Source organism: Antedon bifida, chromosome 3 (assembly GCF_963402885.1).
Source record: "Antedon bifida chromosome 3, ecAntBifi1.1, whole genome shotgun sequence".
Lineage (NCBI taxonomy): Eukaryota > Metazoa > Echinodermata > Crinoidea > Comatulida > Antedonidae > Antedon > Antedon bifida.
The window spans coordinates 33,020,358-33,044,123 of record NC_136228.1 but is presented as its reverse complement, the minus strand read 5'-3'; the positions used below and the strand labels follow the sequence as shown (position 1 = coordinate 33,044,123).

Sequence of the window (23,766 nt, the reverse complement as noted above, 5' to 3'; positions counted from 1 at the left end):
TTTAAATAACAAAAGACCTATTGTCTTAACATCCTGTTTTTAAAAATAATTTTACAGAGTCACATTGTTTATTCAAACTAGGTTTTAATTGTCTGATGTACAGCATTTCATAAATAAGGCAGTCAAATTTGTTTTTGCATTTCCTAGTATACTAAAACATAAACTAATTCTACTTGGATTACCAATCACATTATGATCCTTTAAATGCTGTCCTATTAAACATCATTATGTTCAACAATGTGTTGGTAGAGGTGTCGGCATGTATATCCAACATCATTCTTTTTTAAATGTTATTTTCGTATTTTGTATTTTTCTGTAAAAAATACTGTAAATGAATAGTGAATTAGTTCCCTTGTTCAGACCCTAGTACAAGCAACCCATCTCTTCAACATCGAATGTGAGTGAGTCGTTTGGGGATGGTAGACTATCAGGACAGTAATTTAACAGACCATAAAGGCTGTGAAACATGGACGGAATACACATTTATCTCATCATGGTCCATAAAAATATCTTCTTTGTCTACCATTTCAGAACTCATTAATGTTAAGTGCAAGCGAAACCATGTTACAGGGAGTAAATAAAATACATACTAAAGTACCAGTAACTATCTTATGCACATCCCACAGCCAGTGTTTCCGTCAACCAATTTTCATTGCAAATAGGAGGAAACTTATTCCTGATAAAATATCATATGGTAAATAACATTAATTCAATTCAATTCAAAATTCATCCCACATGGGTAATTCAAATAAAAAGGTCTGGATTAAAATGATCTTACAAAATATACAAAATATCACAAACACAGTACAATATAACAAGAGTCAAAGTTCAAGAATTTAAGAGTCGGATGGCAAAAACGAATTTCTAATTTTTAATATTATTACGATAGTTATTATTATTATGACGATAGTTATTAATATTATTATGATAGTTATTAATATTATTATGATAGTTATTAATATTATTACCATGTATAAATAAAAGCAGCACAAGATTTAGATAGCATGTCTTAATTTGTTTAATTAAAATCCTCAACTGTATGTATATTTGAATCATAAAAGTGATTAGATTAGTCTCTCCATGCTAATGACCTATCTTACGGTAAACACCATCCTATTACCAGAGGTGAATAACCTTTGATAATGTTGATTAAATACAATAAACGTCCCTGCTAAATAGCTAATTACGAGCTTGCTTATATGCGCTATATAAGAATGAACTATTATTATTAATTAACACAAGCACAGTACGTTACAATTTCTGGGAAATGGTACATGGCCTTTGCTGTCTTTGTTTCAATTGTAAAAAACAATGACATTTTGAAACTGTCATCCACACAGTATATATTTCATTTTAGCACCAAACATAGAATCAACTTTTTTCCCCTTAGTACTGTCAAATCTACAAAGTTTTGACTTTTAAAAATGACCTTTGGTACCTGGAGGTTTGGGAGACTGTAATCAGGTCCAAGATTGTACGGTAGCGCACATCCTCCACTTATTTGTTGGTGAAGTGCCCTTTCTATATTTTAAAAAGGGCACCTTACACCAGCAGTGGAAGTGATAGTAAATGAGCCTGAAGATGGAAGAGTTAAACACTCCATGGCCTTATTAAAGTAGCTGTTGAAATAAAGAAGCCCTCACTTAAGTAAGAGCTTACCATCACCTTCCCTTTTATTGTTTGCCACCTACCGTATTAAGCTAGCTGCATCCATGCAATGGCAATATAGTTTCAAATACAACAATAATCAATAACCAATTTACGCTCCCCGCATCTAGGTTAATAAACAACATAAAGAATGCAAATCACTGCACGAGCAAACACGCTAATGAGTAAGAAATGTTGCTGTTATGAGCTTACTCCTGCACTTATTGGTGGTTAAACAAATCCAAATAATATTGGTACTGGCACAGGATTTTATAAATGTGTATTGATTTTCTGAATGCTACTGTAATGATCGCTTTGTATGCTTAATGTGAAATCTAAAAATTACGTAGATTTAGATTATTAGAGAATTACAGTACTACATATATTACTATGATATTGATTATTTCATTTCATTTCATTATTTATTCGGTCTATTTGAGTATATACATAACAACAAAAAATGAAATTGGAGAGACCAGGGTCAACCAAGTGAACTTAATCACTGTAGCTGAGCCGGTTGACCCAACCCCAAAGTCAGTTTACACATAAAAGACATAAAGACAAAATACAGTTAAAGCGAATCAAAATGAATATGAACTTTTCTAATGAAGGCTGATGGGCTTTCTAGGACTGCAACATTATTATTATTATTACGATTAAACAAGACATAGATATCATAAATAATTCATCTCAGAAACCCTAATCTATTGTTCTTTTCATATTATATAATAACAGTATGTATTAATCTTTTCAGGTTTCCAATTGTTTTTCAACGATAACAAATAATTATCGCATTATCATGTACATTGTTGGTGTTGTTCTACTGAGCATTCTCCTGGGAGTGGAATGTGGGCCAATTACAAATTCAACTTGCCCGACTTTTGAACATGGTAAGTTAATTAATAATTTGATAAATTTACACATTATTATAAATGTTTAACCATACTGCAAGAACAGTTTAGGCCTATGCCTATTACTTGCTCCAAGAGTGTAATTGATGACATGCCGAATAAATATTATTATTATAGAATTTGATCTTTAGTTATATAATACTAACCTATCATGGGTACTGAATGAATATTACGGTATTATTCATCATAGCCAAAAGCGTGTAAATTTAATCCTAATGCATAGATATCCAATTCCATAACAAGCAATGCTTTTGATGCGAGTTGAATGTAATCATTTTGTGTACATTAACGAGACTAGTACTGTTACATTAGCAGAAAAAAATAAGTAATTTGAGAATATGAAACGCACTAGGTCTTAAGGAAGGGTATTATTAAATTATCGACGATTTCTGTATCGATTGATGAACATTTGGTTTAATACCATCCCACACATTGTACAAAGAAACTATAGTTTGATTAAACTTTGCAAGAAATCATAACCCTATGATATTTATCAATAATTTGGGCGGGCATAATCGAAGTGTTTCAAAAGTGACAAACAAAATGAATGCTTAATCATGATTATAGTAATTATAAAAATTCTTATGATTTTAATGATTATGAGTATTGTTGTTATTGAAACACTGAAGTTATCAGTGTTTACAAATCAGCGAAAATATAATGTTGACGTTATCAAATTAGTTACATTATAAGATGTGAGGTGTATTATGGAAAATGATTTTTGACCCGATAGCGATCGGTGCCATATTGTCTGTTTCTTCTTAATGCGTCTTGTCTGATAGGATTCTAATACTCTTTTCAAATCTGCAAAAAGTAACAACTTGTATTACCAGGTTTGCATAGTGCAAATACAATTTTGTGGAAAATCTCACTGATGAGAGGCAGGTTTTTGTTCCGAGATGTTCCGAGTTCTTACTGCACGTGTGTGTATTGCCCTGGTATTAAACTGACCAATCATAGTAATCAAATTGCCCGCAACTATGATTTTTTCCAAGATTTCCCAGGGTCCCTGTATGTGTGTATGAAAACGTGTAATAAATCAGGATATCAAACCTGGTTACAAGTTGTTACAAGTTGTAACAATTTATGCAGATGTGAAAAGGGTATAAGTCAACAGTTTCATGTAATACATATTGTAGGAATAAGGGGTTGATCGTCGGGTGAATATAGTACGGACAGGTAGCTGAATTGGGTTCTTAAGATGTGTTTAAACCAAGCCCAGGTAGCTGTACAGATTCAATGTGTATATATATATCACGGCTATACTCTATAACCTATTTGTTATGACCTTTTGAATGTACCTCAATCAATATAATCAAATTAAAACAGATCATTCTGTTCTTTTGTTTATCAATTTACTTTAATTTGAATAATTGAGTATGAGAGATTAGTTGATCAAAAATGAGCCGGGCTTCATAATTTATTAATATCATATTCAGTTGTAATGTAATGTATTAAAGAAACAAAGAGATTAGCACCTATGCATGTAATATCAGAAAGTGATATTAATAAATATCTACTAGCCTAAAAATACTACTAGTAATTTGTGCATTATATTATACAGTCAACTCTCCCAATACTGGACTCTCTAAAAACCGGAAACTTTCCCAATACCGGACTCTCTGAAAACCAGAAACTCGCCTAATATTGGACTCTCTAAAATCCAGAAACTCTCCTAATACAAGACTTTTCTTGAGGTTCATTTTTACCATTAAAAACACATTCTGAATACCAGACTTTCCGGAAAACCAGACATATTTGGCCGGTATTGGAATAGTTGACTGTATTTTATAATCCAGAATATTTGACACAAAAAAAATGTATTTCTAACTATGTTATACCACAATAATTTGTCCTAATAGTGTATATGATCCCTTGTGGCCTAGTATGTTTTTGTTAATTTCTCTGATCCGCCCATGTAATCGCCCACAACTTGACCAAATATGGACGTGTCATAATATATACTGTGAAAATCCAAATTTAAGTCATTTATTTGCATATAAACAAATAACTATTACTATCCAAGCCAAAACAAATTTGATAAAGTATATATTAATTCTTAACATTTTTTCTTAAATCTGACATTATTAATCTGTATTATTAAATTCAAACTTTTTAACGATGAAAATTTACATAAATCTTGAATTAATCAGCAACATCCCTTTTAATCAAATGTCTTTTAGTTCATATTTTAATTTACATAATCTAGGGATTATAGATACAAAATTTTCATTATTAACATTGATCTATCAATCAAAAGTAATCAATCTATCTCATATGATTGAGGTTTATGTGCGACTATACTACTATAAGTGAGGTTTAAGGTCAATTTACACAGACGAGCGGTAATAACAACGTAGAATCTATGTTATTCCTTATAACCATTTACACACAACGCGGAGCAGACGGGTGGTTTAGATACAGATTATATGTGAGACAAGCTACGCGGTTTCCGCTTACCGTTACCACTCGTCTGTGTAAATTGGCCTTTATGCACAATGAAGGTAGATGATGATTATGAGGGGAAAGAGGTGGGTGGGTGGGATTGGATAGCAAAAGGAAATGAGTTTGTAGAGAAGATATCCATATTTACAAAAACACATATTTCTCTAATCTCAATTTTCTCTTTACCATTAACAATAATAATATTTTAGGCCTACATTTTGCAAAACATGCCAAACGTTTTGCAATTTTTTAAGTAGTTTATAGCAGCTGCTGCATTTATGGATTTTTTCCAGAACTTTTCCAACTTTTCTAAATTCTTGATTGACACCGAAGTGTTTAAAAGTTGATGTCGTGAATAATGTTGCCGAACTTCCGACAGCATGATAATTTAGATAAACTCAAGTTTCATGAAATAAATGTTTCGTTGTTACGCGTAATAATATTTATTCTGAAAGTTAAATCAAAAATTAAATGTACTAGGTGACGGTAATAGGCAATGAGCTCTAAGGAATAAACTGTTAAATCATTAACACCAATAGAAAAGAGTAGTAGATAAACTTATATTAAACACACACATTCAAGAGCTGGCAACGTGTCCTCTGAGTAGGATGTCCCAAAAGAGGGGGCGGGGGGTTTATATATACTGTATACAAAAATACATACAAATTAGTACAAAATTATTTAAATATGTTTTCTTTTGGTTACATCTCAAACTAAATAAATAAAAAACATTTAGTCATTCTTACATTCATACTTAGTCATTGTTTACGTTTCAAAGAAATAATGCCGGTATGAAATACCAATAAAGGTAAACGACCGAACTCTAACTACATATTTTTTATTTTTAGTACGTCTAATGAAAGCAGTCACGTTTAATTAAAGAAGCTTCGGCGATTATTTGAGATAGACTTTTAAATGTAGCTAATAATTAAGTTTTAACACATTTTTTTTAAAGTCGTTAAAATGTTGTTATAGCTTTAACATCATGATTACAAATGTGTACTTTATCTTGACAATTTAAGCAACGTTGACAATATTATTGTACATTTTGTATGTAGGATGTCTACAATAGATAACTACTATACAAGTCTTTAATAAGATCAAAAGGTAAATTATCAAAGGCAATGACACTGTAGAAAAATAGTGTATATTAATTAAGATACAAAAACTTAAAATTAAATGTGACCTTCTTATATAAAGTCATTTTGAGAGAGAAAATCTTATTTGTGATTTAATGTTAAGTTCAATGTATCTACCAAGCAAGTTCAACTAACAAACTATTTTTTTGTGTTTTTTTTTTATTTTGCAATTTTATTTTTTACTTTTACAGAGCATTGAGACTTTTAGCATATAACAACGATACAAATTACTAATATTTTAATCCTAAGTTAATGTTATTCATTAAATTATTCATGTTTTGAAAACACAAAAGGTTTTGTTGTAGGGTTACGGTATTATCCACTACCCCTAACAGTATGCCGACTCCTTTGTTTAATCTATTTTCTGGGTGTGAGTATGCATTTAATATTCATAGTTTTTATTTTTTGTTGTGTGTATGCATTTAATATTTCTAATTTGAAGAACAATAGAAAAACCCTTGTGAATAAATTACAGTCTAAAACTATTTATTTATTCACTTAAGTAGAACTAGTAAATACAAGATATGAATATTCATTCTTAAATGAATATTCATTAAACAAGATAGTAACACATATAAAACATTAATTCATTTTCAGTATATCAATGAGAATTTATTCCTGTAAATTAACATATAAAACAATGTGTTGGTAAATATTAGTATAAAGGTCAATTTACACAGACGAGCGGTAACGGTAATAAAAATATAGAATCTATGTTATTCCTTATGACCATTTACACAAAAGGCAGAGCGGATTGGGTGGTTTTCCGCTGGTTCTATGTGGGACAAGTTACACGGTTTTCCGCTTACCTTACCGCTCGTCTGTGTAAATTTGCCTTAAGTCAATCCTAAAATCATGAATAATAGATAGTATATTGTATATCATAGGCTGATCTACTTAACATTTTCAAAAATAAAATGCAAAAGGTAGAACATTAGGTTGAAGTTCAGCACCTTATCTTACAATTGTTAGGCCTGTATTATTACGCCCACTCAATAGTTTTTTGCCACTTAACTTCTGTTGGTCTTCAGTCTTTCACTCCTCTCAACTACAGTACTATGATGACTTTATTTATTTATTTTTTTTTTCATTAATTATCAAGCACAAACAATCCATTATACCACCTTAACTTCTACCTATCTTCCGTATCATTGATATTATTATAACCCAGGCAGGTTTTCCCTAGACATACGCCCATGAACACTTAACTGAAATTAATTTGTTCACAGTATAGTAAGCCCTGTGACTATATACCTAAATAATTTATGAAGTGAATGCTGTTAAAGTAATCTGTTTCTATAATATTGATAAATTTAATTTGTAAATTAATTTTATGAAAATTATATACAATATGGTACTTTTGCATACAATGGTAGTTTCTTTTTTATATTTTATAACTGTATTGTTATAACAAAGGAAATAAATATCGCACACTTTGTTATGTTTTTTTCTAGTGATTTTAAATCAATGTTACTATTTTAAATTAGCTTTTACTAACAGCAGAGCAGTAGAAAAGAGATAGAAGTATGAATGGCACTGCTAAAACTCTCTCCTATTAGTTTTTACTACTTCAGTAAAGTGAAATGCAATTAGGCAGTCTATTTGGAGAGGGAGAAACGAAACAGGCAACATATTTTGCTCTTAAGCCAGCTGATGCCGGTATAAATACCTGCATCGTTCCTGGCATATATCTATTCGTCTATAAAGACAAGGATATAATGGCTTTCGTTCTCAGATTTCCCGTTTCGCACTGCAGGGAATATAGTAATATTACTAGGTGTTGAGCAGGTCTGGTTGATGCCGGCACCGTGCCCTGTTCTAACAGACAACCCTACCGGCATAGTAATAGGATATATTCCTGGCACAAAATAGTTTTGTGAGAAAAGGGCTTTATTGAATGTCTCATCTTTGGATTGGATGATAAGCTATATTACTTCTGTATATACATTAATACATCTGTGTAATGATGTTTGATCAATTTACTGATTGAAAGCAGATTCATAAACTGTACATTAGTATTGTTATGTGCTTTAATTTATCATTAGCTAAGTCAACATTAATGTTTCAATGTCCACTTACTGTTCTTGTATTTTACCTTTTTAGAAAGACTCAATGTATTTGTTGGTGACGAGGTTATGATTGAATGTCCTGTGCCAGGTAACGCATCATCTCACATTTGGTATAAAGACGGCAGTCAACTTATGTATGGCACGCAACTGTACATAAGACAAGCGCGCACTGAGAATACAGGACTGTATACGTGCTATGGAATGTATGAGTCAATACAATGTTCTGCAAATTTTTCTCTTGATATTCATGGTAAGAAGCCGTTTATTCAGCATGACACAATGCCAAGGTTACATGTGTTTGTGTATTGGTGTCTACTAACTAGTTTTGCATTGGAAAGCCTTTCATCAATCGATTCTAAGATTGATGAGAGAAAAAAATTAAACTTTTACAGTGTCAATTCATTTATAGACACATGCAAATGATCATAAAAATCTTTGCGAATCGGATTTATTTATAAGCATGTTCCAATTATCAAAATGACGTTGCCATTTGAACATGTTACATTTTACAATATTAAATAATGATAATAAAGTAATCTAATGAACTAATGTTTAGTATACATAAAGTTTAACAATCACTAAATCCAGATGGAATACCGAGGTTTCTACCCCAAGTGACCGAGGCTAAATAAGGCATTTTTAATAGGTTTAGGAAAAATGCAAAAATTTTTTTTTTTTAGTGTAACTTTTTGCAATTGTTGGTTTTATTGTTATGTGAAATGTTTTGGTCTTCTGAAAAATTGCATTTTTTTGTTTGACCTTTTGTTGACCATACATATACGGGCCTCGCGTCCTGGGACAGTAAATTACCTCGTATGGGATACGGGCCACGTCTTCGAAGGGTTAAAAGAAGTATTATTTTTGTAGTCATTTTTCATGGCACTGTATTTGTTGATAACGGAATGTTATAAATTATTCAGATTGCTTGATTAGCAGCTCTGACAGCCCAAAGCCAAAGGAAGGAGAAATTGCAGTAAAGAAATCTATAGATACTGGAGCTGATTATGAGTTGGATTGCTCCTTGTCCAATCCAGAAGCTCCAAATGTGACTGTGAGATGGACAAAAGATAATCGGCCATTACAAAATGAGGTAAATTTATTAGCCGGTTATTAGCCTTGGTCGGTACTGTGACTGAAATTTGTTTGGTTTGCTTGCAATTTTAATTTAAGCCCCCAGCCTCTCCCACAACCCTCTCCCCCTAACTCTGGACTTGAGAGGGCATCCACCCTCAAGTCCAGAGTTCCATGGTGTGAATATGGTAATGAAAACTTATATATTTTTTACTTGACAGAACTCTTCAGTTTTCATATATACGATAAGAAATGCCGATCTGTCTGATGTAGGCATGTATTATTGCTATGTAGAGAACTGTGCTGGCTCTATTTATCGAAGTTTTGATATCAAATTATGTGAGTACATCATAAATGGTACATCATTTTTATGTAGGATGCAGTGCTAAACAGTTTAAAAACGGTTGAGCACAGGGTAAATCTAAAGCTTGGTTCCCACTAGCGACGCAATGTAATGCAACCTACGTAATGTAACATTACATCATTGTGTTTGCCCCCGCCTGCGTGAAATCAAACCTACGATGTTTGCAGCACTATTGCATCATCGGTTCCCACTTGTGATTACGCAATACAGTACTTTGCGTCGCTGTGTTGTGTTCTAGTGGGAACACACACAGGAAAGAACTGCTTGCCACGAAGGTCTGTAACTACTTGAAAGAAAGTGAAATGTTGAATAAAAATTATTATTGTTTTATTTTTAAAAGATGTGGTAAATATACCACTATCAGAAGACAACATTACACTGGTTGAGGGAGACACTCAACTTTTAAGATGTATTGCTGCGCCAACAATAGGTTATAGATTTATTCAGTGGTTAAAATGGCAAGAAACCTTCACTCAAGAAGTCCAGGTATGCACAGTACAGTATGTTGCATATAATAATAATAATGGTAGTCTTATATAGCGCCAATTTTTCTAAGCACTTTACACACAAAAATGATCCATAAAGAAAACCAAAAAATGAAGAAAAGCAGAGGAATCATTTAAGGTAAAGTAAGGTAAAGTCGAAACCTAAGCTAATGCTAATGGCCGTGGTGCCCATCTCCATTTCCTTAGCGTTTGGGCCAGACTCCACTAAGTGTGTATGTTTGTGGGGGTACGCCACTCCTCCCGCACAAACGAGTCTGATTTACCTTCCCAGTACTTTTTACATACCGGTACCCATTTCTATCACCTGGGTGGGGAGGAACAATGTGGATAAAGAATCTTGCTCAAGGACTCAACACTGCAGTGACCGAGCCGGGGCTTGAACCGACAACCTCTTGATTGCAAGTCCAATGCTCTAACCACTGCGCCACAGTGCTCCACACTCTCCCATATTAAAGCTCGCCGGAACAGTATTCACAGTAGCTCAGGTGAAAAGGTCATCTGTTTCGTAATAGTGATCCTTCGACACACTATTAGACTATGTCATGTTCTTCGTCATACTGTATGTTTCTGAGCATGCCCAGAATATTAACCATTTCATTTGACACATATTTTGCCTGAGTCAGATTTTAACATTATGTACATGTATAAGCCAGATTTGGTCTGGCTATAATTTCAACCTCTGTTATAAGCCCACTCTAGGCTATGGGTGTAAACTTCCTCCAGGGTCCATACTTTGATGTAAAACTTACAGTAGCCAAAGTGTAACTAATCTGTAAAAATATCAGTCTTAACATTTAAAAAATTGTAACATCACATTAAGACATGATACATGTTTTTAATTTTTCCATAACTGTTTTCTTTTTTCAGAGACAAAAACTGGAAGAATACCACGTAAGTATAAAAGTATTTATTTTCAACAAAACAGAAAGAATCAAGTTCACATTAAAGGAAGAGTTGAGAGCTTCTATCATGAAAAGATTATTTAACCCAAGAAGCAAACATTTGATTTAAAGTTCACCTGTCTCGTTTAAATTAAATTACTTTACTTTCTGCTGTCGAAAAAAAAAAACGAATCTACAGTAAATATATTTTGAATTAATTTGCCATTTGCATCAATATAGAAGTTTATCACTCTAAATTCCTTACACATTAATCTTCATTTGCTGATAATACAGCTAATTTATTTGTTTATTATCACTGGTAGTTATCTCAAGCTATAGATTTATGATATTGCCCCTGTCAATCTTTAATACACTCTGTATGTAACTATTTATAATAGCATTCTCCAGAGGCAAGACTTTGGCAGAAACAATCTCAGATAAATAACACTAGGAAAGGTCTTGCTCATAGCACTTAATTGCTGTTAAAAAATAAGTGGTTAATCATAAATTAATGTGGTTGAAGATGTATACACTTACTAGCTCTGTTTATATATTTTTATTCATATACACCGGTTAAACATTCGATATACACTGGTTAAACATCCAATATACACCAGTTAAACATCTAATATACACTGCTTAAACATCCAATATACACCGGTTAAACATCCGATATACACCGGTTAAACATCCAATATACACTGGTTAAACATCCAATATACACTGGTTAAACATCCAATATACACTAGTTAAACATCCAATATGCACTAGTTAAACATCCAATATACACTGGTTAAACATCCAATATACACTGGTTAAACATCCAATATACACTAGTTAAACATCCAATATGCACTAGTTAAACATCCAATATACACTGGTTAAACATCCAATATACACCGGTTAAACATCCAATATACACCGGTTAAACATCCAATATACACCGGTTAAACATCCAATATACACCGGTTAAACATCCAATATACACTTGTTAAACATAACATATACACTGGTTAAACATTCAATATACACTAGTTAAACATCCAATGTACACTGGTCAAACATCCAATGTACACTGGTTAAACATTCAATATACACTAGTTAAACATCCAATGTACACTGGTTAAATATCCAATATACACTAGTTAAACATCCAATGTACACTGGTTAAACATCCAATATACACCGGTTAAACATCCTATGTACACTGGTTAAACATCCAATATACACTAGTTAAACATCCAATATACACTAGTTAAACATCCAATGTACACTGTACTTAACAGTGCAAGTTAAAGAACTTGGTACACTATTCGAAAAAGAGTAGGGGATCGTCTCCCGGTGTGCTGATCTGGTAGGCGCTGCACTGCTGGCTGCCGTGGGTCTGTGGAGAGCCTAATCCAAATTTCCTTAGGCTTGAGGACCAGAATGATACATTTAACATTTAATTCCATAATAATAATTAGTAGGATAAAGAAAAACAGGCAAAAAATGATTTTACTTTAAAAACAACTGAGGTATTTATTTTAGTACATTACAGTACCATAACATTTCTTAAATGCTAAAATGACTTTGAATTATGTTAATAATGTTTAATTTTGTACTCGCATTTGCGTGTAATTTCCTTGTCGCCTCATGAGAATCCTAAATATATTAAGAGGAAGAGTTGATTGGTAATAAAATATATGTTGAAGATGTTGTCTACATAGATGTTTAATTTTGTTTTCTTTTTTTTAGCATGGATCTGATAAATGTGGGGATGCTGGACAAATGATGGGCTTTTCTTGCTTGGTATTAGTACTATTTATTTATTCAAAACATTTTTTTGAAAAAAATCTCCTATCCTAAGTGAATACACTTTAAGAAACACTTAAGTGTAACTGGTGGTGGTTTGGTTGCTGGTTTTACCCAGAAATTCCCAATATCTAAAGTATATTTGTTTTATGAATTAGGATTGCTGAATTTACTGCTGAGCTTAAACATCAGCCTGTATCGTCCAACCCACCCCTCCCCCTCAACTTGTGGGTCAATACTCTTCCTCTAGATGCTACTTTATGAGTAGAGCTCAAACAAAAATAATATTAATATATAATTAATTTTGTCAGGGTATAGGAGAAAACGAAATTGTACTGGAATCAGTGAAGACTTACGATTCAGGACATTATACCTGCTTTTTTAAAACACTAAAAAAATTTGCCTATGATGATGTTTGGATCACAGTTACAAAAAACAGTAAGTACATATTTCACAAAGTGACAAATAAAGATCCTTATTTCTACTGATACAAGTGTTTATATTATACACCTTACTCTTTTTAATTTTTTTAAGTAACTTCAGTGGATAAAGAAACGGTGACAATTCCAAGCCAAGGTAAGAAAATAACCGCAAAAAATAATATATAAATTCCACAAATCCTATATATTTTTCTCCTCTTAAAGATGTATTGTCCCCCAAAACATGAAAAATAAAGATTAATAAAATCAGATTTTGAATAGGCAATTTCACAGTTTTAATAAAGTTATTCACTTCTGTAGAAAAAAAAATCATCAAAAATAATTATTTCACTTATAAAAAGACAAAAGAAATGGTTAATTTCAACCAAAAACCACTGTCTTCCAGACAATTTAGGTATATTTTGCTTTAAATTACATTTTTTTGGTGGAAAATGTTTTTTTTTGGTTCAAGTTTTTGGTCATAGTGAATAACTATTATGTGATATTAAAATGGAATATTCATAAAAAAAAATTTAAAAAATTATTTTTTAGGGGGACAATACATCTTTAACATTAACGTGAAAAGATTTATTTAATATGTAGCCTCTGGTTTCAGACGTAGCCAGCATGAGGCAGACGGTAGTTATGCTTACTACCCACACCAATTCCCCAGCAGAGATCTTCATATTTTATATTAATATTATATTTAAAGCATCTTTGCCTCGTCTGTTTTTAACCTCTCGCTACGGCGTTGGGTTTTTCTTATTTCTTCTTAGTACCTGTAACTGTGGAAGCGGCACCATCTCAGAAATACAGACAAATTGCGCTGTTTATTATTTGTGGTAGCGCAATGCTTGCTGTATGTTTTGTCATAAGCTCTTATCGACTTTTACAAAAATCCAGACAGAATGATTCATGCAGTAACAAGGAGAAGATAGAGGAAGATGTTAAGGTTAGTATTGTATACACTTGGTATTAAGTAAAGCTCCGTCTACACTATCAAACTAGTTTGACAAAAAAAGTGTGATGTGCCCAAATATGGTAGTTATATGACATCATCATGGGCACATCACATTTTTTTGTCACATAAAGTTTGATAGTGTAGACAGAGCTTTACAAAGTCAAATTCAGGAGGTTTGGAAAGAAAGGGTAGAATAGGCCAATAGAGGTCTTTCCCATAGAGCTATATGGATCTTTGTGATTTGCGACACGACCTAACTATTTATTTTATTTATTCTGTCTTTATACTGAATGACACTCGACAGTTCTAAAGTATTGATTTCCAAAGTGGTTCAGCAGAGAACTTTAACAATATAATAGAAATAATTCAAAGACAACTAACAAAGTAATTTTCATTAGTACACACACATTTACAAAAAGGTAACTATCTACAAAACATACAGTATATAAAAATGGAAGGAATTCAAGGTAAAAGTCAGATCAATGTGTTTTCCATCCTCGTTTAGAAAACTGCTCATTTCCTTTTTATCACCTGTCTAAAGTGGGTATTTAGCCTAGCTCGGCTTTAACCAATCCACCCTTTTCTTTCATCAGCAGAAAATTACTTCCATTTATTGTCATTTGCATATAAAATATACATAGAAATTATTTATAGGCTTGCTCTCAATAACCTTTCTTAAATATACATTTTAAAATTTATGTGCGAACAATTTTTTTGAATTTTTCAGGGGGAAGAAATAGGTGAAACTTCAATTTTTATCAATCAAAGTACCAATGCACCAGCTGATACCGTTCCCATACAACCAGATAAGTGGGAATTTCCTCTTGAAAAGTAAGCATCTCATTCCATTGCTAATTGTTATTTTTAACCTTGGTTCCCACTAGGATTGAATTCTAGGATGTGATCACAGCACAAGCAATTTGATTGGCCTAGTTTGTTGCGTTGCGTCCAATTGAGAATCAAGCTTTAATAAAATATATTTATTTTAAATTATACAAAATAGGTGAAAGCAAGCAGATTTTTCACTTACTTCATTCAAACTGTACGTAGATATTAATATAAATTTTGACTCAAATAATATTAGAAGTAGAATTTGATTGTAGTTTGCGTATATTTTCAATTATGATAAATGATATGAATTTTGAAATTGATGAGTAATTTAAGATTTGTTGAAGTGTTATGTTGCTACATGGCCGCCAGCAATCATTCATCCTATTTAATATTGAAATCATAACTTCTCTTGCTGCATTAGTTTTGTAATTTGTTTGATAGTATTCGCCATTTCCATCTAATAAGATCAAACTCCCTAAAGTCCCTTGCTATGTTTTTTTTTGGAAATAAATATGTTTGATATTCACAATTTCAGTCTAATTATCGGCGATATACTAGGTGAGGGCGCTTTTGGGGAAGTTAGACTTGGAGAGGCTGTTGGAATTGTTGAAGAGAATGTTACAACACTGGTTGCTGTAAAAATGCTAGAAGGTATTTCATTTATGTTGTTACCAGCGACAGTATTCGGACCCACACTCCAACCCGTCTCCCCTCTGTTTAAATCGACTATGTGTGTGGAGAGGCACATTGTTACAAGTACCACTTGCCTTGCTACTTTACACATGCTACTGTTACTGGTTCTGTGACCAGTTGTATTCATGGGGGAGCTTCGCAATACGTAGCGTGTCCAGGGCAAATACACCTGGCGAATCCCCATCCCCTTCTACTGTAGGCTATGTGTGACAGTGTCTGTGTATAAACTAGTACACCAGGGTAACTCCCTACTTATTTCAAAAGATGTAGTAGGTTCTTTAAAGTGCACACAAGCATTTTGTATAGACTGGACCTACGGTTTATAGTCCTTATCCGAGAAAACTCATTCTACCATCACATTTAACTGTTTATAAAATTATATCATTTGTTTCTTTATAGCGTCAGCTGACAGTAAAGATTTGCGTAGCTTTTTGTCTGAGTTAGAGCTGATGAAGACCATAGGAAAGCATGCATATATTATTAATCTTATGGGCTGCTGTACTCAAAATGGTAAGTCTAGTCTATAAATAAAAAATTGTAACCAATTAAAATCAAATCCAATTTTTCCCAGAGTATCAAGTTGCTGGATGATCATGTAATTAATTTCTTGATTTTTCCATTTAGGACCTCCACTGATTATCGTTGAGTATGCTAAGTATGGGAACCTTCGAGACTTTCTTCGGCAAAAGTATGACAAATATTCTGATAAGGTTCAAAGAAGGAGATCAAGTGATGTACAATGTCTTCTAACGTACGCAAATCAAGTGACCCAAGGCATGCAGTATTTGGAATCGAAAAACGTAATTATCAATATGATCCTCTGTAATCTAATGATTGATGATTCCCAGTGTTTTGTACTCATTAGATTCAATCACTTGAAGCCTTTTTTCCAGTCGACGTTATGCAATGCTATCACTGTTATAAGTTGAAATAATGATAGCGCAAACATTTGGTGTCTAGCATTTCCTCAATGTCGTAACGCAAATAAATTAAACAGATAAAATAAAAAAGAAGATACCCATTGAAAGGTTAAAAAAACTATTTGAAAGAGGTCTCAATGAGCACACAATGTTCAACATGGCTCAAGTCTTTGTTGTGATATTCCAGCAAAACTAAATTTGTTTTCTTGATATTTATAGTGCATACATCGTGATTTAGCAGCCAGAAACATACTTGTGATGGAAACAATGGACATCAAAATTGCAGATTTTGGATTAGCACGAGAAGCCATGGATTATTATCGCCGCAAAACTAAGGTATTTCTACTACTCCGTCTAGTTTTTCTGATTATAGTGTATAGAAAATCAAATTGCATTTTATTTGTTTGTTTATTTTATTGCTCTTCTCATTCTTAGGCCCGGTTACCTCTAAAATGGATGGCGCCAGAAGCACTATTTGACCGTGTATTTACCACACAGAGCGATGTCTGGTCATTCGGTGTGTTGCTATGGGAGATCATGACACATGGAATGACTCCGTATCCAAGCATCGCCACGGATAAGATGATGGAATTTTTGTTATCCGGCAAAAAAATGGACAAGCCGACTGACTGCCCAGAAAATGTGTACGTACTAACTTTTTTTAAGTATTCGTAAATGAGGAGTTTTTATGTAACAGTTGATACTGAGGTGTTTCACTGTTTAAAATAAAAAAGAAACTTGATATTATAAAATGAAATCTAATTGTCAATAAATTAACATTATATTTTCAAAGGTATCAACTGATGTTAGATTGTTGGCGATGGGCTCCAAATGAACGACCAACATTTCAGGACCTCACGCTTAAACTCGCAGCGATGCTAGAGAATGAACTACCAACAGAGGCGTGAATTTATCTTTGCACAAAACACTATTTTGATACATATTTATTACAAGTTGCTTTGCCGATGATATAATATACTCTATAGCTATCTATATAGTTAATTATAAACTGTTATTTGTATTAAATTAGCTGGATTATCAATCACTGTTTTTTACTACATTTCAATATTTTTATTAAAAAGAATTAGTTACTAACTAACTAAATACTAAACAAAATCGTAAAATCAAACACATTTGTTTTACAATAGCATAGTTCTTGTACTGAAAAAAATAAGAACCTCTTGTTTTCCTCTACAATATTTGGAAGACTTTAAACGCCCAGTGGTAAAATATTGTTCCAAAGATATTTTGAAAAGGGTGTGCTTAATATGCACAGTGTTATAGATATCAATATAGTTGAGTTTTTGTCCATATAACTTTTGATTCGCGATGACTTGGAACTTGGGAACTTGCATCATGGGTTGCATCATGTTAATTCATTGCACATTCTTCTTTGCTGAATTCCTCAACACCATTTGGTGACTTTCAAGTCTGGATGACGACCATACATCCATTCAAAAGCTTCCTATTAAAATATTGTTTTACTGAATAAAAATGTATATACAAAAACAAATATAAAACCAATTTAGTGGCCTTTGTAGTTAACTTTGTCCTATGCTTGCTTACCGGTACCAGGTTCCTGGTTCGAGTCCTGATGTGGTACCAGAATATTTCTTGATAAATAGCTACATTAGTTGTATAGTATGTTGGTCTATAGTTTAAGCGACGCCAGCAGATTTTAATGCTGTCCTTTTTTTCATGCCAAAAAGTAGAACATTTTTTATCTATGCTAGATGTGATTATAGTACAAGAGCACCTGACTGTACAGTTTTATATTTCAATTGTCAATATTGCACTTTTTCCATATGTGTTTTCAATTTAAGATTTGTTATAAAAATGTGTTATTGTTGTGCAGACTCAGAGATAAAAATATTTAAATAATAATAATATATCTAGATATCTGTGGTATTGGTATGATACCTGTTTTGTCAGCAAAAGATTATAAGTTCGTATCCTACTATTTTTTATAACATTACATAACGGTAGAGTCCGTTACATAATGGTAGAGTCCAAGAAGTAATAAAGATTTTTGTATATTATACAGAGCATTATTGCGCACATACTGTTTATAGGACGTGTTAGCAGTGAATTCCAACCCTCCATAGCAAATACCTTGTTGACATTTATTATGCATTTAATTAGGACCAATTAAAAACATTCTGTACCATAGCTTGATGGGTTGTGCTAAGCTGTATATTGTTCTTTGTTGTCTTATTAAATATGTTTACAAAAAATTACATTTGTGATTTATTTCCTTCCATTCATACCACTGAATTTTAAAGCAGTTTGGTATAGTGCATGTAGGATTCAACGTAAAGCTCTATCTACACTGGAAAAACTTTATGTGAAAAAATGTGATGTGCCCATATATGGACATGATGATGTCATATCACTACCATATTTGGGCACATTACACTTTTTTAGTCAAACTAGTTTGATAGTGTAGACAAAGCTTAAGCCTAAAAGCCTGCTTTGTGAATACAAAATTGCTCCACACATCAGGGATACCCTCCCTGCACACACCACCACGTACCACTCTCAGCTCTTCTTCTGTCATGGGTTGTACTTTAAGACGATGAATATTTTCGTACGGTACATGATGGTTTGCAATAAATCAATCTATAACAATTATATAACATATACATTTATACGATAATTCCAAACTGTCATTGAACTGAAACTGTTCTATGGATCCTTTGTGTAAGAAAAGAGAGAATGAGAATGAAGTCTATTAATTTATAAAACAATTATTATTTAAATATTCAATTAATTGTGTTAGACCATGAATTTGCTATTTTATCCATGATACTAATAATAGAGCACAGTTAATTTCTGATAACAAAAATAAGTTATATAGCGCCCTCTGTATCACCTATAATAATTGTCATTTCCGGAAGATCTCATTATCTGCACATTATCATTATTTATCATCACCAAACATAGAGGTGGGGTATAAAAACAGAAGGAATTCGCTGAAAATAAGAAAATGGCAGCATCCTTATCACAGTTGTCTGTTCTCAGTCAAATCAGCGAAGAATTTTTACTCTGTCAAGTCTGTTTCGAAGGATTTAATAAACCAAAACTGTTGCCGTGTTTACATAGTTTCTGTGAAGCCTGTCTTGGGCGGTATGTATCTGTTCAAGGCACTATAAGGTGTCCTATGTGTAAACAAGACACAGACTTACCCGATAACGGTGTAAGTGGCTTAAAGGATAACTTCTTTATACTTAATTTATCAGACGTTTTTACGCCTAAAAAGGACGAAGGACCTTCCAGAAGAGCTGTATGTACCGGCTGTGTGGGCCATGAAATAGAGGCTAGTTACAGATGTTTAGAATGTGTAGATTTTTTATGCGATGAATGTGCTCCAACCCACGATCATAGAATAGCAAGATTCACAAGACAACACCATATTATATCATTTCCACCGTCGCCTGAAAATAAACCAGGCTATAAAGACGACCCTGTCTGTCAAAAACACGGCCCGGAATTAGCTCGATTTTACTGTGAAACTTGCGGCGTACCTATATGTAGGGAGTGTGTTCTCGTAGAACACAAGGATCATTCCCATAATTTCTTAAAAGACGAGGTTGCCAAACACAAGCAGAAAATAAATATACTTTTGCACGGTGTTAAAGATAAAATATCTGATTTTGAAGAAGCCCTTAGAAATGTTGACGAAGCCGAGGCTAATTTAGAAGCAAACAAAGGACAAGCTGAATATATTATTGATAAAACTGTGGACGAGTACATCGTGCTACTTCGACGTCAGCAGCAGGAACTGTGCAAGCGACTGGCACGAGTTTGCGAAAGCCGCCGCAAGCAGCTGACCGCCCACCGAAAGAGTCTTCAAGGGGCGTTGGAGAATCTTCTCAGTGGGTTCGATTTCACGCAAAAGGCACTCGGTCACGGAAGTCAACTCGATATGTTGTACATAAAGGACGAGGTCATTGACCGCCTTCAAGGCTTGTCAACGATATCTCCACAACAGGACATGACAATCGATCAACTAAGTCAGTTATATTTTGTAGCTGATGAAACACTTGTAGAAAGTAGAATTCCAGTTCTTGGGGAAATTAAATGCGGCGATAGAACAGCTTCAGACATCTCTGAGGGCGACACACGATCGCTATGTTCGTATGAATCTTCTGAACCAGGCGAATTGCCAAGTTTAGAAATAGCTTGTCGGTCACCAAAACGGTTTGGCATTCCACCACCAAGTCCACTTCGTCAACCAATGAAAACGAAATTGTTGTACCATCTACGTGATGAGTCTGATGAAGCTGGTGAATTTGATTGGCCGAGTGGTGTCGCCGTCACCTCGGATGGCGAGTACATGGGAATTATAGATCGTGACAACGACCGCATTCAGGTATATAATCGTAAAGGAAAATTTGAATGCAAGTTTGGATCGCGAGGACGTAATCCAGGCCAGTTTGAGCTTCCACTAGATGTTGCGTTTACACAGGACGATGACCCTTTAATCTACATCACGGATGAATATAACCATCGCGTTCAAATTCTCACCTTATATGGAAAATATGTTGCGCATTTTGGCGATAACGGTATGATGAAACAACCATATGGAATAACGATTGATCACAAAGGGCGTATCATCGTGACCGACATCGGTAAACACCGCATTACAATACACGATCCGGACGGTCGACTTGTGTACAGCTTCGGTTCCCGCGGTACCGGTGATGAAAATTTTAACGAGCCACGTTACGTTGCTGTGTGCAAGGATAGAATCGCTGTATCTGATCATTGCAATCATTGCGTAAAGGTGTTTAGCATAGAGGGCATCCATCTACATACGTTTGGAACATGCGGGTCGGGAAACGGACAATTCATCGGGCCGACTGGTATATGCTTTGATAAAGATGATAACATCTTAGTTGCAGATTGTGCTGACCGCGTTCAACTGTTCACCACCGAGGGCATGTTTATACGTATGGTTTTGTCGGAGGTTGATGGTATCAGTGGTCCACTTGGTATGGCGCTAAGTAAAGATGGAGAACTTATCGTGACAAACCTAGGAACGCATTGTGTTAACGTGTTCAAATACTCAGGTTGGACTTAAACAAATATAACTATAATCAATTATATCAATTATTATCTTCAGTTATTATAATCAATTATCAATATCAATTAATTGACTATTATTGAATTAATTATAATTAAATTACAAATAATATTTGTATAAAAATAATTTTAGTTTTTCAAATTATTTCAAAATCGATGGGTTAATGCATAAATTATGAATATAATGTACAAAATGAATATATATACGTAAGTACCTTATTTTAGAGAATGCTTTATTGTAAATTTTTGAATAATATGGATTTATTGGTAAACTCATTTTTACCCAATTAAAATTACAAATTTACGATTTTTAAAATGACTGTATTGTATAATAATCAAATTTTAACATGAAGAAAAATTAAATTCAACAAAGAACTCCTTTGTGGTTAAATTTTAAGTCTATGTACATTTGTTAATATTTTCCTCTGTACATAGTTAGCTCTTCCAAAATCAGATTCAAAAATTATACATAATGTATGTATCTATTGTGATTGCTGCTATAAATCAGCTTAGAAATACTGCTAACACTTAACAGTAAAACAGCGAGTCGAAAAGATGCTTGGAAAAAGTGCTGTTCAGCTTTGCAATCCTAAATGTGCAGGCATAAATACATCATTTTCAACATCTGTTTTTAATGTATGTCAAAATGTGTGGAATTTATCATTACTGTAAAAAGCCCTCAGGGGAATATTTCTGTACAAAATGTATTGTAATTAAATATTTTAAAATTAATATATAAATGTATTTAAACTAAATGTTTAATAAAGTGTGTTTGTTTTAAAGAAAGCTATTATTTTTGTTATGAATTGCATACAGTATCTGAATTATTTTAGTTTTTTTAGTATAGTAGATTAGATTAATAGATAGTATTGTTGTGCTAATTTTGTTAATAGTCATTAGTGTCACAATCTTACCTTGAATCATTGTGCTGTGCATGACAGTGACAGATTAAACTGGGTTGTTTATCAAGGTTGAAAACAAAAGAATTAATAAATTATGATATTTTTATTTATAGTCCTTGATATGTTTAATTTGTAACATTAGGCAGTATACAATACCTGTATCCAATAATAATTCTTTATATTATATTAGTTAGTATTATAAATAATAATGTTAAACAGTATAAGAATTTATTTAAACATTTTTTTTTGTTTTCATAAAATAATAGAAATAAAATAAAAATCAGTGGTACTGTAGTTAATTGTAAATTTGGTAAAATTCCAACAAAAACAATGAACAAATTAAAACTTTTTTCATAAATTAGAATTGTTCTAGAAACATATTTCTAAACTGTTCCTTCTTGTGTGTTGTTTAAAGGTCATTGTCGTGGTCCAATGTAGGACACAATGTACTAGCCCAGTGTACAATGTCGGACTAGTTACTCCCAGTTCACAACAAAAATGTTCTCTTAAACATGCTAAAACAGTTACAAAATCAAATTAAGCCAAATTACTTGATAAAAATATAAAATATTATATAAATAATTGCTATAGATATTAAAATCTAAAAAATGTATAATACATAATCTTGGCATTTGATCCAGAAATTACATGCTAACTGGCCCAGTGGGCTAGTATACTGTATGGGCTTATAAATGCCATATCTAACTCGCCCAGTGGGCTAGTAAGAATGTCCTGAGTCAGAATGAGTTCAAATTAAAATCAGTTCATAAATTATGTGGTGAATAAATCTGTTACTATTGATTGTATGGCTGCTGGCATATGGCTGGCTAGAATATGGTGTGTGTAGGCGTTGTGTGACATCATTTGTGACTAGTATTATTAGCTAATGATTTGTCTGTTTGATAATACATTATAATATATAATGTATAAACGTTGTATACAGTATTTATAAAGAATATATCATATTTCAATGAACAAACAATACTTAAATGTTAAATACATAATTTATTACTAATTTACATGTATTTGTGCTTTAAAACTATAGTTATTTAATATTCAATAATTCATTGAAAGTGGATTTAATTATACAATAAAGTTATATATTTTTTTATGATTGTCTAAAGACAT

At 32.8% G+C, this 23,766-nt stretch overlaps 2 protein-coding genes across 2 annotated transcripts; both read left to right on the top strand.

Annotated features, from left to right (window-relative positions):
• Window positions 1-669: 669 nt before the first annotated feature.
• On the top strand, window positions 670-18,873 carry LOC144837747 (fibroblast growth factor receptor-like). Its single transcript, XM_078692986.1, has 18 exons — window positions 670-694; window positions 2,402-2,537; window positions 8,246-8,461; window positions 9,132-9,301; window positions 9,504-9,621; window positions 9,987-10,132; window positions 11,020-11,043; window positions 12,771-12,824; window positions 13,139-13,265; window positions 13,362-13,403; window positions 14,023-14,198; window positions 14,935-15,038; window positions 15,574-15,689; window positions 16,131-16,241; window positions 16,356-16,531; window positions 16,871-16,987; window positions 17,087-17,295; window positions 17,445-18,873. The coding sequence occupies exons 1-18, from the start codon at window positions 692-694 to the stop codon at window positions 17,557-17,559; spliced, it is 2,160 nt and encodes a 719-aa protein (XP_078549112.1). The 5' UTR covers window positions 670-691; the 3' UTR covers window positions 17,560-18,873.
• A 652-nt stretch (window positions 18,874-19,525) lies between these two features.
• Window positions 19,526-21,779, top strand: LOC144836834 (transcription intermediary factor 1-alpha-like). The gene has a single exon (XM_078691707.1). It carries the CDS (start codon window positions 19,638-19,640, stop codon window positions 21,732-21,734), a length of 2,097 nt encoding a protein of 698 aa, XP_078547833.1. The 5' UTR covers window positions 19,526-19,637; the 3' UTR covers window positions 21,735-21,779.
• The last annotated feature ends 1,987 nt before the right edge of the window (window positions 21,780-23,766 follow it).